We start from the raw sequence: 17,836 nt of genomic DNA, 5'->3' as shown, positions 1-17,836 counted from the left end.
TGTCATGGTTCTGCTTTGTAAAGTTGCATGTCAAGAGGTAAATAACATACAGAAAATAACATACAGGCAGGTTTTTACCAGCCTTACTCTTTTAGACTAGGCTTATACAAAAGGCTCTAATGAGACCATTAAGGGCCCAGCCACACCAAGCAGCTGCTGGGGAAATGGAGGTTTTAAGACTTAAGTTTCTTATTTAATATAAAAAGTAAAAATATCTTGTGTTTTATTTTAATCACAGGTCGACTTTACTTGGTTGATACAATAACAGGAGATCCAGGGGTTCTGCAAGCAGATGCTGAAACATACTATGAAAAACTCTTGAAGAAGTCACTGTCCACTCCTGATGTTTTTTCCATCCCTGGAAGAGGAGAGGTAGGAGGCTGATGTTTCTCATGCTGCAAGTTAGATACTTGCAGATTAGTTTGTTGGTTGTGCTCATGTATGCTAATAGGGGTAAACTGGTATGGCTGGATTGCAGAAAAAATCAGTAAATCCTGCATTATTTCAAACAATTTGCATGCTGTAAATGAGAGATAAGCTTGAACTCCAAGTCTGAGTGTTGAAGAGGGTTTGAAGTACTCTGGTGAACTTTGCATCTTGAATCAAAAGTGAATTTTTATAGAGAGATTTACACCATGGTGCTGCTCAGCATTCTGCCTCTGCTGTGCAGTTTACACAGGCATTGTGATACAGTCTCTCTTTTGTTTCCATCCTTTCCAGTACTTATATTGGTAATTTTGAGTGTGGATTTTCCCAAAGGAATTCTGTTCCTAAGACACCTGGGTGGAATAGAGATTACTGAACAGGCCTATTAAACATTTTTACTGCAGTCAACCTATGAAACCTTTGAATCTGGCATTTTGTAGATCATAAATAGTGTGCTGAGGTACCTGTTATTGTGCTATCAAAGCAGAAATTGGATTAGTTAAAATGAATGTTTGGAATAGAGTAGCTTTTCTGCAATTTAGGAAAATAATATGCAGTAGTTTCCAGAAAAATGCTGTTCCAGGTGGGATCAGCTTCGGCTTTGAGCTGGGAATGTAACGGGGTTTAAATACTCTTTTAATGCCCTCTAGTGGAGCCTGTGGGGCTAAATACAGAGTGAACATGCAAAATTCCCCCAGTTTAGGGCTTCTGTGTCCTTACCTTCCGTGCCTGCTTGTACTTTCAGAGGTTCATTTGCTGTTCCAGTAGGAGGAGGAGGAGGTTAAAATCCCAGGCAGTGCTCTGTGTATTCCTGCAAAAGCCACACACACTGAGATCAGTTAAAGATGAACTTCTGGCTTTTGATTCACAACTGTCTTGATTTTGTGGCTTGTCACCAGCCCTTAAATATATCACATGACTGATTTGAGTCTCATAGCAACACATTTCTCTTTGCATTCATTTAATTCAGGTCTAATCTAATCTGCAGTCAGCCAGTCAAGTGCATAAGTAATGGTAGTGTTCTTGCTGTATTGTCTTTTTCCTTATAGTCTATAATAAATAGCTCAAAGAATGTTGATATTTTGTAATATAAAATAATTCAAATGTAATAAGGCAAAACTCCCATTCCCAGTGAACATCCCAGCTAACAGTCTCTATTATAGACCCAGAACCTGAGGGATGATGGGTTTGGTGTTTCAATAATGGCTGCATTGCCAAACATTTTTTTTCCCCTTCTGCATGTGAATTAAAGCAGGTTTGAAGTGGCAGGACTGGCAACAGTGAGTAATTATTTAGCAGGAGTTAAGTGGCTGTCAGCCCCTTTGCTGGGGTCACAGAACTTCTTTTTGGTATGGCTTGGTCAAGCATTCAGGCCACAAATAGCAAGGATTACTGCAAGTCAGGATGAGAGCCCCACAGGCTGGCAGCAGCCACACACAAAGCTGTGCTTGGCTCATGCTGCTCTTGTTAACACCTGTGAAAGAGCACATTACCTTATCAAACAAAATAACAATCATGGCAGTATTGGAAATAGTCCTGGCCTCTTCATTATGGCAATGCTCCCACGTGCTGTAATGACATTGATGCTGTTATGTTTGAAGCATGCAAAGAACAACTGAATCCCCAGATTTAGGCAAGCTCATGAATACAGATTTCAAGCAGTTTTCAAGTTGTTGGGTTTTTTTTTCCTGGAGTCCAGTGTTTGCATAGATGCTTCCAGGATTCTGGCACTCATCAACTACTGAACACTGGTTTCAGCTTAGAGTTGTTATCCAGAATAATCCATATTCATATTTCTTCCATGTACCAAGAAATATTAAATGTAACACGTGACTGATTTGAGTTTCATAGCAAACTGACAAATGGGTGCAATTAGAGAGAGAGGCACACCCACACATACACAATGGACCAGATTTTGGAAAGTACAGTACATACTGTGCTAAGTCATGCACGCTCTTCGCCTGTACCTAAACTTACATGACAGCATTTGCAATATTCATATGGAAATCGTCATTTCTATGCATATAGAGCTGTTTGAGCACAGTAATTTTGTGTTTGTGTCACATCATTTAAAAGTTTAGTCTAAGAGCAGAAGCTTGAGAGCTGCATTTTGATTTTAGCTTTGCCTTCAGCTTAACCACCTTGTGCCAATTATCTACCCTCGCTGTGCCTGGAAGATAAACTGCCCAGGCACTGCCCTAATGCTTTGATACTCCCTGTACCCTGAGGCTTAATTCATTGTTTGCAAAACACCACAAATACTCAGCTGGAGGATGCTGTAAGAAGTGCAAGTTGTATTTGTTTTCATTTGATGTGTCTGGTCTTTCATAACACCATTTGTCTGCGTGTGACAGTGCTCAAAGCCAGGTTATGTGGTAACCAGGACAAGTCAGCATTAAGGTCTTCACTAACTTCAGTAGCTTGATTTTTTAAAAATTAACTTTCCTTATGGATAATATTAGAATATTATATGTACTTCAGTGCCTTGAAGTTGAGGATTGAGAGGGTGTTGTGCTAAGCTTGTACCATGCATGTCAGCAAAACATGTCATAAGTGCATCTGATATGTGAAGTACTTGTTGTGAGCTTTGCAGTACAAAGAGCTACAGGGCTTGTTTGTTTTTTAGGTTAAACTTGAAGATTCCTGTGTGTCTTTTGTCCCTCTCTACCGAAATAATCCTACTTGCAAACTGTTGCTGTTAACTGATCCAAAGGATAAAAAGACAGGTTAGAATTGGTCACAATATTTTGAAATTTGAGTAGTTGTAATTTCTTTACCTTTAAGATGGTCTGTTTGTTTATGTATTTAAATATTCTGGGTTTTGTTTTGAATATGAAGTGGTTTCAGTTTATCTGTCAAGGATTTTTGTCAGTGGGCTGCTGATTAGATGGAAGAATTGATAATCAGGGCTTTTAAATTCTATGCATAAATTCTCTGCTGATAGCTGAAAAATCTCCTTGGGTAAATCTGTTATTCTTTCTGAATTTATTCAACAGGATAATATTTTTCTAATTCAGAATGATGTGAAATTTAAACACAATATGGTTTGGATAGAGTCCTGAAATCCTTAAACAATAAAATACAGGTATGAAATTGTATTGCTTCTTACTGATTCTTATTAATATTATTTTTTTGTTTTGTTTTATAATATTTTTTTCAGTCCTAGGTTTAATTGACTTTTATTTCCAGTACTGGTGTGTGAGGACTATCAACTGGTGTGTAGATTAGGTGAGGAGTGTTGGTGTTGCTGTGAAGCAATGGGCTGTAGAGTTTTTGGAATATCTGCAACGAGGACATGAACTTTTATATTGACTCACTGTGTCACTTAGGAAATACAGAACACATGAAACCTGCTAAACTTCCAGCTTCCAAATGTGGCAGCCAGCTAACGACATCTGTCATTAAGAGTGTCCTTTTTTTAAAAGGATAAGCTATAAATTATACCTGAAAGGCTTTAATAGCCAGTATTCTTAATAATACAGCAAAGGCAGAGCAAAATCCTCTGTTCAGTTCCAAATGTGGCAGGTAATGATCTTGCACTCCTAGAACAGGTTCTGTTAGTGTAAGTGTTCATTGTTCAGTCCTACCCTGTGACCAGGAAATTTCTTCAGAAGAACAAAAAGCAGATTAAGATCACCTGTGGTTAGAGGTGAACTCTGCAGTTTCCCAGCTCCTTCTGCACAGGATTTCAGCTGGGCCTTTGCTAATGGGCTGTGGTTCACAGGACAAGGTGGGAGACCTTTCCAAGTTCCAGCTGTAGTCAAAAGACTTCCTGGTCCCTCTAAAACTATTGATGTAGAATTACTCTTCTGACACTAATTTATGTATTCCATTAATGTTTTTCTGAAGAGAGAAACACACTGGTGTGATAAAGGGGAGAAGCATCTACGCCAGAGGCCAGACTGGCTCTTGGTGCAGTTGTGCTCATCTCCTGACTCATGTTCAGAGGAACATGGCTGAAAACAGCACTGAGTTAGTTTAGGCTTCACAGGAGGAATTGGGTTCTGTAACTACAGTGCAGAAACAAAGGATTACTAAATAGATGCAGGTGAAAGTGCATTTAGCACAGCTCTTCAGTTAAATGATCTCATTTAATATTAGGAACAAGAAGTATTAATGAGATACAAGCACACAAGGAAAAATGATTTCTCACAGGAACAAGTCAAACAAGTCCAATTGGAGCCTAAATTACCTGATAGCTATCTTCATTAAAAGCTTAAACCTACCAGAATAAACACCTTATTATATTATAAACAACAGCCTGACTGAGTGTTGTGACCTCTCCTTGCAAAATTTCAGCTCAAGTTACCAGTCCAGAGTCAGAGGAACAGAGATCTCTAAGCCTGCTACATCACCTGGCTTTTGATATTTCCTTCCAAAAGTGTGATTTAAAGGATTTTCTGGAAGTTCTTTGTTTCTAGATTTTATATACTATAAACATATGATCAGTCTTCATGCTCACATCAGGTTTGACTGATGTGATTTTTTTTTTCAGATGAGTGTTAAAAAATTTTCATTAGTTCTTTAAAGCCTGTTAGGATGTGTGTGCAAACCTATACAGATGGGTATATACATTTGAAGTATTTTGTCCTAATTTTTTTCCAACAGCTCAGCAGATTTGGAATTGACTCTTAGGGTGGCAGACTGTGCTAATGGGGAAACTCCACCTGGATTTGCTCACCTACATGACCTTTTGTTCTGACCAGTGAACAGCTCAAATTAATTCAGAACCAATTCCTTCAGAGAAAGGCAATATATTTTAACTCAGTCTTTGTTACTTTAAGGACATTTGACTTTAAGGGCAGAAAATGAAACCATTTAACAAGTTACATAATTTTCTTTTCCTGACTTGAGCTTTACACATTTCTTGTGAAACAAGTTTCATCCAGATGGAAGAGGGAAACAATCTTGCTGTGGTTAATATCTTCTCTTCCTCTGCTTGTCCTCTACCTCTGCATTTTAGTTTTCATCCACAGCAGGAGCACTCTTACAAGCAAATTTCCTGGTTGTCCCCAGATACTGTGTTTCTGTTTGATGGTCTTTAATTCTTGAGAATTGGTTTAAAGAGGGGTGGATTCCACCACTGAGATTTATTTCTGATCATCTTTATAAGATGGGTTGTCCAGAAGTGATGAATAGCTTGTGGTTTGAAATGATCTGCATATTTCAAAGAGAAAATTAGTATGGCAGCTTTTCTGTAGGACTTGTTCTTGGTTGGAAGCATTTTAAATTTATTTGTGATGGGCTGAGTGTTGTGTTCTGTTAGTATATCTGTACAGATATTTTTATGAGAATGTAAATTGCATTGTAAGGGCTTACAGAGCATAACATGGGTGATTAACATCTTTATAACACTAAATAAACATAGCTTATTGTGGCATTTTCTGTATGCTGCATGTAATAATTCACAATAACTGTGAGATGCCTTGGAACATTTATCACAAGACATTTGCAACAAATCGCTGAGTGAAGCCTGAATAGTAGAAGAAAATGTAACTGGTTGCAGGAAAAATCTATCTGAGAAACTTGAATGGCTGCCATTCCAGCAGGAATCTGCCTGCCTCCCAAACTTTAATATATTTATTTTGATAAAATTCCTAGAAAAGAGTGAGAAATGCTCTTATTTCATTTTAAAGACAGGGAACTGTGGAACCCAGCTAGTTCAGGGTATGTCAGTGCTGCAGAATGCAGTTCAGAGTAGGATTTCTGACCTTGCTCCAGTATCAGAGTATTTCCACAGTGGAAGTCTTACAGAAGTGACCTCTTTAAGTGTGTCAGCAATCTGAAAGAGTGACAGGATTAAGGTAAAGATGGCTTTAAAGATGACAGAAAGTGCCACTACTTTATCTTAGATATTTATTAACTCTAATTACATCTCTCATATGTAACATCACCTTTATTTAGTTTGTAACCGAGGGATGTCTTTCAGCAATTCAGATAAGGCAGGGGAAAAAGAAGAGCCAAGCTGGATGTTGCTTTATTTTTTCTTCTTCTTTGCTCTGTGTGTAGAATCCTGATGTGCACATTTCATTTAAATAGTCATTTAAACACCAGTGTGGGAACATTTGGCCAGCATAGCCTAGGAAGTAAAAATATAATCCAGGCCTGAGTTGGGAAGGGATCCATGTTTGCCCAGCAAAAGTAGACATTTCATAATCACAATTGCATTATGCTTGGTGCCTAATTCAGTTCAGTCCTGGATTTCAAACACACTGTGCTGTGGAATCCTGTGCTCCACTGCCTGTCAGCTTCTTGCAACACTCTGTGTTTGTCTGAGTGCAGGTGATGAAAGTACTGAGGTTTAGCAAGCTGGTGCTTACAGGGCAAGCCACCCACCTGAGCATGTGTAAACCCCATTAATTGTGACCTGAAATGCATTTCACCTGGGCTTGCAACTGCACAGTCAAGCACATCAGGTTTTGCAGCTGCAAGGTCACTGCAGTCACATCCTGATTCACAGGGTGCAGGTGATGTGTGCTGGCAGTAACTCCAACTCCTGTGATCAGGTGAACTTGACTGAATGTTTTGGAAAGGATAACAAGGCTGGGAAGGGAGAGAGAGGGAACATGTGGTCTCACAAATCATGTTTGCATTTGAAGTAGTGTTCCTCAAAGTTGATTATAAAATGAAAATGAGAGTATGGGGAAGCATGGATGGATTTAACTGTGGACCAGATGTTGACTTGAAAAATGATAACAAAAAGCAAAGTACATATGTTTGTGTGAAATCTGGAGAAATGTTTTTTCCTTCAAGGAAGGCATCCATATAGATAAGGTTGCTCAAGTAATGTGATGTGACAGTTGCTATGTCAACTAGTGTTCCCTTCCACACATTTAAATTATTGAACAGCACAGTAAATGTTCTATAAAAGCAACTCCTTCCAACGTGGTTATGCATCTTCCTGTTTTCCTCAAAGCTTTTAAAAACTTTTTTGACCTTTACTATGTGTCTTGTATGTCTGAACTGTGTGCCAAACCTCTTTGCAGCTCTTATTAAAGTCAGCATTTGGCCCATGATGTCCCCTTTGTGTGACTCAGCTCCCTTTGTAGCTGCATGTTTCATGGATGTGTAATGGAGCAGTGGCTGCTGCATTTGAAAGCAGAGGGAAGGGTTTGAGGGAACAGATTGAATCCATCACAGAAAGAGTATGAAAATCCCATGCAAGTAAGTGCATAATATTTAATGAATTGAGTCTGCTGCTATAAACAGGCATCTGCCCTTGCGTGCAATACTTCTTCCTTGTTAACCCAGCACACAAAGTGTAATGCTTTTTGGCACATGCTTTAATAATTTATTGGAAATATAAGTTAGCTAAGCTGAATCTCCAGCCTTAAACCAGCAGAAGTGATAGAGGCTGAAGCAAAAAGGGAAATTAACCTGTGTGCATCAGTGACAATCATATAACCTGAGGCTAAAACAGGTAAATGATGAATCCTGTCCTTAAAGTCATTTCATTTCCTTGTGTGTGAATTTGTTTCTAACTCACAGATGGTTTTGAACTTTGTTATATTTGTCCCTAGCTGGGTAGGTTAGAGCCAGTTGTTGGAGCACTGTTTTAGGACTCAAACATGTGAACTCTGTGCTGTTCTTTGCAACATTCTTCCTCTATTATATTCTATCTTTCTATATAAAAATGGACATGGTAGGTGCCCTATTTGGTGTTCTTGAGCAATCCTGAAATCATGGCCATGTACTTTAGGTGAATGTCACCAGTACATGGATACTAAGAATTCTTTTGGCTGAAATATTTGCTGTTTGATGTGTTTGTGGTCATAAAGGATCAGATTTTTGTGTTTATTCCAAAACCTCATCTAAATCCTTGAAATTTATTCTCTATCCTTTGAAATGACCCCATGTCAAAACTTTTCTTTCTGAACAAGGCTTGGAAGTAATTTCAGTGTCATTGTTGCTGCTTCAAGTCTTTTCCTTGTAAATCTATTGGCAGGCAATGAATTCTGTAGATGAACATGTAGGAGTAGGGTTTAAATACTTGTTCCTGCAAATGTGAAAAATTGAGGAAGGATGGGAAGAAGTGGGGTGCAAGTTTTACATCACACCTACATGAGGACTTGACTTACGTGGGTTGCTGATACACTTTGCCCTGAAGCAAAAGTGTATCTTATTATGCATGTCTATGTCTGTCTTTTGTTGATAGGAACCTCTCAGTGTGCATTTGAACCTCAGAAAATATCTGTCCATGCAGAGATTTAGGAGTCTGTACTCTAAAGCTACCCATAGATAGAAATTCAATCACAGAGAGAGCTGAAAAGCTGTTTGATAAGCAGATACGAGAATTTTCATGTTTGACTTGCATGAGTGCAAATATGTGCACTCAAATATATGCAAATATATATGTGTAGGTAGGGGAAAGTTTGAAAGAAACTTGAAAACTGTAACCTTTATCCAGGTAGCTCCACTGTCCCAAATGCCACTCAAACCTACTCTGCTACTGAACTTAGTATTAAGCAGGAAGTGCTTTATTCACATGGAACACAGGCTGTCACACCAAAGTCACATCAATTCCTGAGAAAAATTACCTTCACTTGATGCCTCGTGCAGTACTGGAAATTGGATATCAAGGGACGTGGAGGTGAAATTGAAATACAGTTGTTGTTCTTCTGTCTCACAGCAGAACAGGCTGGAGTCAGCTGGAGGGAGAAGTAGGTCTGAGGCTGCCTGTGGAAAAATAGAGAACCTGCTTTGTATTTGTGGGTAACGTGCTCCCCTGTTTTTGTTTCTGTAGTTTTGGCGGTTTATTTGAGCCAGCGCTGGTGGCCTGTGGAAGATGTTGTGAAGACAGCTGATCCTGCTCGAGATGGGCTTATTTTGGTGAGGATGCTATTTTGAACAGTTCCCTTTACCCTGGAGCTTCCCAGCCAGAGCAATTATATGGAATTGTCTTTGGTCTCCAGCAGCTCCTGCTCTGAACCTGTGGGATCTGGGCTCTGTGGCTCACCAAGTGCTTCACGTCTCCAGGACACAGTGACAAGCACATTAGCCCTCTCTAAACAATTCTGTGCATGCAGCTTATGATTCATCTGTGGGATTTGTTTTCTTTTGGTTTTTAGTTTACCTTCACTGCCTCCTAAAGGAGTAATCATAAATTGAATTACTACATTAGCAATAATTTCTCACATTAACTGTCTGGTGGGAGGTGTTACTACCCTTTGGAACAATGTCTTATCTAGCTAGTTATGATTTTTTCCCCTTGGATAATGTTTATATTGTATTCATTTTATGAAATGGTTTCTATTTAGTCATTTATATGTCCGTAAGTCTTTTTCAAAATAAATTATCTTGGTAAGATAGAACAACTTTTTCATAATTGGAAAGATTTGGGTAGGCTGGAGTCTGTTTGCAACCAAAAAGTCAGATGCCTGCTGCGTATGAGCTGTGTTGTCATGAGGTTATTAAGTCAGGTTTTTTTCCTACATAACTCTCAGTATTTTTGGTCCTTAATGATTCCATTCCTTTATAATTTTTTCCTGTCATACATAGTGTTTAATTATTTGCAGAATTAAGTAGGCTTTTTATGGGTAACTGAACTGGAGGGATTTTGAGATACCAATTCTTGCAAGATAGAACCTGGAGCAGGGACACAGGCCTTCAGGCTTTCAAGCATCTCTGTATCAACAGAGAATGAAAATAATGTCTGAAAATAGAAATCTTACCCCCTCTAGCTCATTGCTGAAAGGTAAATTGCCATTATATGTGGAAACTAATTTCTTTCTCAGCATTCATATGAAGCTTCGCAGCAGTTTTTACCTTGATGATCAATATAATCTTGTTCCTTCAGATTCCTTCATCTCCCTGTCCTGTCAGTTGTCTCCTAAGAATTCAGCACAGAATAATTGTTCATGTTGCACCTAGATTACAGCTGGTTGGGACAGACCATTCTCTGTTTTGTACAGTGTCTAACTCAGTAAGGTGCTGGCCCATGAAATTCTTCGATGCTGTGGCAACACAGGTAATAGGGGAGAGGTGACCAGGCCCACAGTGTGAATCCAGTCTTCATTTCACTTTTGATTGCCTTGATCCTGGTTCCAAATCTGTGACTGCAATCAAGATACTTCTGCTGCTTTAGAATTCCTCTCTGTGACAACAAGAGATATGTCAAGCTTTATAAATAGGTACTAAATTATTCTATGCCCACTATGGATAGAGGGTGAAACACTAGGAAAAACTGTTTTTGTTGTTGTAGCTGAACCAACTCAGGAGGTATTTTCCCCAAATTAAGTGTATGTGTTTCCTGACCTCCTCCTTCCCAGCCTCTTTTGATTTTGAAACCTTTTATGAGATGCAAAATACTATTCTCTGCCTCATTTTTCTTTGGTCTGTTTTTGTTTGTTCTCTTAGGTCCAGACATTTGGAGAAAGGATTGTCCTCTTTGTTCTGAACTGCATTATTTTTGGAATGCTGGAAGGGAGTTCAGCTAATGATGCATTCTTTCTACCTCACTCTGCCACGGAGCGTGCCAAGATACTCTGGAGGAACGGCGAGGCTGCTGCCTTTTACTCGGTCAAGATGAAAGGTAAGGTCATTTTAGAGACACATTTCCACTGGTTCCTAATAGCTAGAAATGTAATCCTTTTGTTTATCTTTCAGTATAAATAATCCTGGCTCTCATTTACATTTTTATATGAAATCTCCCTCAGAATTAATCTGGGGAACAAACCTTCCCAGAATTTGGACGCCATCCATGTTATTTTCATTTAAACATGATAGTTCCAAGCCCCATTCTGATCTGAGGTACTGGCTTACTCCAATAAAAGGTGCTCAATGCAGCCAAGTAGGAGGTTGTACATCTAGGAACAAAGAATGTAGGGCCTATCCACAGGATGGAGAACTGCATCCTGGAAAGAATGATACCTGAAAAAGGAGTGCAGTTCCCAGTGGATAAACATATTGGGAGTTGGTGGTGGCAAGAAGAGGAAGGATCTTTGGATGCGTGAGGAGCCATGGCTGGGTTGTGTAGAGGAAAGTGTGTGCACTAGATTACTCCTGGAATGCTTTATCCAGTTGTGGTACTCCCAGTTTAAAGGATGATGATTAATTGATTTCATAATTAATTGATTAAGTAGCATAGAAAAGAAAATGTGTTTTAATTCTTTAGGGATACTTTATTAACTTTAGTAAAGGTCTTATTAAACACAGAGTCTGTATTAATGCAAATAATTGCTGTCAACCAGTCTGGAGTGGAAGAGGCTTAATTGGAATAATTCGACTTTTGCAGTTGAGCCTGTGCCCCCATGTGGGAGCTGGTTACCAGCCTGTGCTTAAGATTCATGGGAATCACCTTGATACCAGAAGTTTAAACACAGAGAAGGTGGGATCTTTGGAAGTAAGATATTGCCCAAGTCAGGACTCGATAGCCCTCCATCCAAAATGGGAGAAAAAAACCCAGCTTGAGAGATGGGTTGTTTTGGATTCCAGAGGGCACTCTGAAGGTGCCTCTCTGCTGCAGTCCCAAAGGCCAGCAACAAGAGATGTTCTGCTCCTTGGGATGGAAAAATCCTGATGCGCACAGAGGTGTAGCGTGTACAGCGCCGTGCTGGTGCTGCCGCACCGTCAGTGAGGAGTCAGATCTCAGCCTCTGATCAAGGAGCCTTGTCTGTGTCTCTGATTATGCTCATGAACTGGTTTGTAATGCCAAACACAAGTGCATTTTCCTTCAAGTCCATAAATATTCCTGAGCAAAGCTTTTGGAAAGAAACACTTGTAGGGGCTGTAATGATTCATGCTCCAGTGAAATGAATGTGCACAGTAGTCTGTTATGGGTGGAGTATTAGCCAAGTTGAAACTGTTTCTGAGTAAGTTGAGAGTCACAGTTTGGTTTTAAACCAGGTCCACATAAAATACAAATCCTTCAAGTCCAGCTTTGTCAGCATCTGCCTTTTCTTGCCAGTGTTTTTTTTTCTCTGGGCAGCTATTTTTGTTAGTTTTTGGCCTGTGTCACAAATTGCTGCAGTCTTTTGCCAAAGCCTTTTCGGGAAGCTTGAAGCTGATTGTTTTTGCTGCTTTTTGCTATTTGATGTATGCATTTAGAAAATAATTCCTCTTTCTGAAGTTCTGTGATTTTGATTTCATACCAGCCATGCTGTGGCTGATTCTATTCTCCTTTTTAGAAGAGCCCTGGATTTATTAGGCCCAAAACAGACTAAGATAAATATCTTCACTCAGAAGCTGTATTTCACAAGGTTGTTTTGCATATTTTCATAATTAATTTTTAGAAATTATAAGTTCTTTTTCCTTTTGCTGTCCTGGTCAGAACATTTAGTAGAGGCAGCTTTAACTACAGGAATTTTTATTGTGCTGGTCCTAGGAAAAAATTATTTTCCTTTGTGCCCACCATGTGATTCTGATTCCCTTTATTTCCATGCCCTGCAATTACCTGACCATTCTTTCCAGTATGATTTTTTCACTGGATAATTGAGATTCTCATATTGATGTTGTATTCAACTGTATTTCTCATTGGTGAATTTTTCATTATCTACAGCATGACAAAAAACATGCTTCAGTGGAGGCAAATAAGCCAGAAAAGGTCTGTGGAGCATGGCCCTTTCAAACATAAGTCTTCTGGGTGAATCACAGAAGTGGTGACCAAGGAGCAGTGAGTCTGTTCTATCTTTGCTGCAGATTTAATGTGTCGTTATGCAAACTAAATTTTCAATGGACTTCAGTGATTCCAATTAACTATCTTGGCAATACTGTAATGTCATTTCCATTTGCCAATTCCTAGGTGGCCTGTACAAAGTGAACTCGGTAATTTTGGTTCAGTTCCATGCTTCCATCCATCTTATGACCACCCTTAGCTGGATCTCTTTTAATAGTCCAGCTAAAGAGGCACAGATGGTCTCGAGCACCCTCCTTGCTCAGAGATGCAGTAACTACTGCAAGTCAAGGTTTTGAGACAATTTTGACCACTTCTGGCACTGGCCACCCTGCACCTGTTGTATAGATAAACAGAAGTCTCATTCTTCAAGGCTATCACTTTTTGTGAGCATTAGACACCTTTATTAAAGCAAAATTTATTCATGACTGCACAGATCATCAACTTGGCCTCTCTGGAATGTGCCTATTCCTGTCCAATGACAGGCATGCAGCATTTACCACTGGGTATACTAAAGATTGATGAGATGTACTAAGCCACTAATGAGGCTGATAAGACACTTTGTCACGTGCCAAGATAAATGTCTCCAATTTTATCTATGTCAGCGGCTTCCATATCAGACAGCAGAGCAGTTAGACCTCACTAAATGGAGCTACTTAAAGGTACAATAGGAAACACAGTTCCCTCTTCCTGTACCTTCCTCTACAGGCAGCAACCTGAAAATGAAATATTTTGCAGAAAGCCTTCATATTGATACTTGGGTTTGGGATCTGTTTTATGCTGTTTAAAGTATTTATTTCATGCTCTGTGTGAAAACCTCAGAAAGAATGTGTTCTGTGTGGTGATGTAGGATTAATTACCACGGTTACTGACACTTGTTTCTTGTGCAGTGAGACCATGTAATTCCCTGAAAGTTTTTCCTTTCTTATTTACTGAGGACTAATAATTACTGAAAATGGACTTTACCACCTTCACATAAATGCCAGGAGAATGTAGAAGATTCATGATGCAAATAAATCAACAAGAAAGTTGGAGGATGCAGTGAGCCAGGAGTGTCTTAGTGCTTTTAAGAACAAACCAGAACAAAATCCCTTTTTTATAGACCTTTTTTTCCCCCCTACTGTTATGTATTACTGTCTCTGTAACACACATGAGCTGCCCAGCTGCAGACCAAGCTGTCTGCGGTATGAAAAACAAAAGAGTCAGATTGTCAAAGCTTGTCCCTTCCCTCCTGACAAATCTTAGTAGCAAAATCTGGAGTGATGTGACTCAAACCAGCCTTAACCAAACGGAGTCCTCTGAGAAGGCTGTAAAACATACAGGTGTATCAGGAGTAGGTGCGTTGTTGGCTTCTCATTCATTCTTTAGAAATGCTCCACAAGTCACAGTTTGGGAACACCTGACTGCAAAAACTCTTAAGCAGATGTGGATTAGGCAAAAAAGCATCCCTGTCTCTATCTCTGCTTTTTTCCTACACTAGAGCCTTAGAGATGGTCCTTGGAAGTGGCTTCCTGAGCTCAAATTCATTTCATACCTTTCTTCATACAAGCCTTTGGAAACGTCTTTTGATATTGGTGGCCCAGGTACTATCCTGTAGAAAGAGATCCTGAAAAACATAACAGGATTTGATTTTTTCATCAATTACATCAATTTCTTTTAGAAAAAAAAAAAAATCGGTGTCGAATTTAACCTGACAGACAGTTAGCTGAATCTTGTTGAATAATTGCTTTTGTCTCCTTCTGTTTGCTAGAAATAATATTTTTAATGTGCATTTCTGAGGCGGATTGAAGGTTCTGGCTGTAATGAAAATGAAATGACTACATACCAGTCCAGACATGAATTCATTTAATTTTATTGAAGCCAGAACCTTTGTTCGCCTTCTCACATACAAACTCACACAATGGGTTGACCTTGGGTTCTGCTCTGCAGAAATATTCCCCACCCTTTACACAAGTGCTCAGGCCTGTCCAAACATGTGTGTGCCAAGCCAAGTTGTTCAGCAGGGAAACAGTCAGTGTGCACAACCTTGTTTTATTTGGGTCTGTTGGATGTGGGGACTGGATTGTTGTTTTTTTTCTGGTTTGTGGCTCTTTGGGAATGCTAATGGCTGTCTGCTTTCCTGCCCTTGTAATATCTGTTTGCCATTTTGCTGGCTCCTAAGTTGGTCATTTGGCACTCGTGACCTAACCAAGCAGATCAAAGGCTTTCAGAGGGCAGGCTGCATGAATGTTTCCCTCTCCATCACCAATGCCCTTATTTTCCCTGTCTCCTCCCTCACCTCAAAACTTTGTCTGTGTGTTCCAACCAAATGTGTGAGAGCCCAGTGGCCACCTCCGGGCCACCATTAGCTAACAGTAACCTTGTGCTCTTTGATGGGAAACAGGGACAAAGTGGCCTTTGTTCCAAAGGTTGGTTTGTTTGTTTATTTTATTTCAAATGCCTGTGGGCTGTGACTCTCCTAATGTGTTTCCCAGGGACAAGGTGAAGAATGGCTTCATGGTTTCTTTATTTACAGTGCCTTTAGACATGACAAGTTTTTGTCATCTTCTCAACACAAAATTAGGAGCTCAGACATAAATCACTCAGCTCCTGGGATTGCTGCACAGCACTCTCCTCAGGATTTATAGGAGACAGACTATATGAGATAATAATATACTTAAAAGAACACTTGCAACATGCAGGGATTCTTAAAGACCTCATGAGAAAAATTTTATCCCTTAGAACGTATGGTGCAATTCTGCTGGAATTTGACATCTCTGTTGGGTTGGCAGCTAACAATGGGACCGGGGGTATACTCAATTTTTTGGCTCATGACAAAAAGAGTAACTACCCATCATGTGTTACAAATATTGAAAGGTTATAAACACCACCACAACCCACCCTCTTCCAACAATGTGCTGGAACATGTGTTTGAAGTTAAGCATGCACTTTGGTTAAGCAGGAGTGAACCAAGCTTAATCAAGATGTGAATGGGTGGTTATGTAGCTACACACTTTTGTTGTATGGCTCAGTCTGTGAGACGTGGATTCTTGCTAAATGGTGAGCTTGACAAAGCACGGTCTAGAATTAAAAATAGTCATGTATGCTGTGCTGGATTGGCATCCTAGAAAAGAGAGTAGTAAAAGTCAGGCCTGTCCAGTGTCAGTGAAAGGTGCTGGGCACCAACTGGAGGAGCAGAAATAGACCCCAGTTTAAGACAGTTGTGGGAATGTGAAAAAAAAAATAAATCAAAGGATCTGTTAAGTAGAAGTCTTTTATTGGAATTTAGGAACAATAGAGAACATTGATAAAACTGTGAAATCAAGAGAACATTGATAAAACTGTGAAATAGGTCTTAGTGAAGTGATGAAAGCTTCACATCTCAAAACACTGAAAACTTGACTGAGTCAGGTCCACTAGGAAGTAGTAAGAAAGATAAACTGAGAAGTCTTGATGAGACTTAAGCAACAAAGTATGAAAATCTAACCATTTTCTGTTATAAAGGTCTGGATACCCATTTTTATTTAACCTGCCATGTGCTCAAAAGCAGCATAAAATCTTAATAAATATTTTCTAGAAATTAAAATAAATCCATGAGGTTTTTCTATGGAGACCCTCTCCTATATGTAGGTGGTTGGGGAACCGATGTTGGTTATTAATTTCAGAACAGAGTGTTCATGCTGTAAAGTAGTTTGAAGTTTGGGCATTTGAAGTTCTATTTTTAGGGTATTCTGCATGCAGCAATAGGACCCTAGGTTGATTAGGGTGAACATCAAAATTTTGGATGCTGAATGTCTGTTCTTAATCAATTCTCTCTTGACTCCAGTTTGAGTTTGTGATTTGTGATTGCAAAATAAATCCCTTCATTCTGTGTTTTGGGGTTATTTTGGACAATTTTCACTGAGAACTAGTTTTAATAGTTTGGAGGCTTATGCTTGAGTCTGTATTTTGTCCACATGTAGAGCATTATGTCATGACCCCATGATTTCAGTTAACTGACTTAATGTGCTTGTTAGCAAGGACTGTCCTTGAGTGAAACCCCTGGTTTAACACTGATAGTGGCAGTTCAAGTGATGGAATAGAAGCACCTACATGTGTGATAAATTATCACTCAGTAGAAATGGAGTGACTTACAAAGGAGCCCTAACAGTGCTTTTTTAAAATGCACAACTCAGTTGTTTTTTTAAGGGAGTATACTGACATTACATTCAGAATATTTATATCTGTTTGGTTTTAGACCAAAGAGATATAAATCTTAAATCTTTGCAGTGAGCTTTCCTATATACATTGCCTGTGTACCAAGATAGTATGATGAAGAATCAGACTCTGGAAAAGACTCTGGTGAGACCTGTCAGCCACATTAGGCAGGTCCTCTCCATTTCATGGAAAAATCATCCTCCTGGAAAGTGTTTTACTGTCTGTGCAAATACACTTCAGCTGGGATCATCCTCACAGCCTGTGGAAAGGTACCAGGGCGGTGTATGTGGCTGAAATCACACAGCAGTTAGTGCAGCAACACCAATTTTGTTTGTAAATGGATGTGTTTTTCCCTGTCTGTTTTCAGGGAGCCTGTGTGGTGGTACAACCAGTCAGTGTTACCTGCTGCCAGTTTTGGATACTATATTTGTCCAGAGAAAGTACAGAAGAGGTGGCCTAGGGATGAAAATGTTGCATGATTTCTGTCAGTCTTTCCTGGCTGAGGATGCCTTGGGGATCAGCTGCCCTATTTCTGCTGCCATGTATCAAGGTAAATCCTTTGATGTGGACACGTTAGGTAAGGGTCATGTATAATGTATAATTTTCAATATGGTCTTGGGAAGA

General features: G+C 39.4%; 1 protein-coding gene across 1 annotated transcript in view; it reads left to right on the top strand.

Annotated features, from left to right (window-relative positions):
* The window catches only part of LOC131089006 (protein FAM169B-like), a 39,516-nt gene that overhangs the window by 11,617 nt on the left and 10,063 nt on the right, over positions 1–17,836 (top strand). The window contains exons 2-6 of the mRNA XM_058033501.1: positions 239–372; positions 3,053–3,152; positions 9,170–9,255; positions 10,783–10,957; positions 17,580–17,762. Of these exons, the coding sequence (XP_057889484.1) occupies positions 239–372; positions 3,053–3,152; positions 9,170–9,255; positions 10,783–10,957; positions 17,580–17,762 (678 nt within the window). The remainder of the gene's footprint in view (positions 1–238; positions 373–3,052; positions 3,153–9,169; positions 9,256–10,782; positions 10,958–17,579; positions 17,763–17,836) is intronic.

Source organism: Melospiza georgiana, chromosome 13 (genome assembly GCF_028018845.1).
Source record: "Melospiza georgiana isolate bMelGeo1 chromosome 13, bMelGeo1.pri, whole genome shotgun sequence".
NCBI classification, from domain to species: domain Eukaryota; kingdom Metazoa; phylum Chordata; class Aves; order Passeriformes; family Passerellidae; genus Melospiza; species Melospiza georgiana.
Note: the sequence above shows the minus strand (reverse complement) of the source record. Positions and strands in the feature narration are given on the sequence as shown.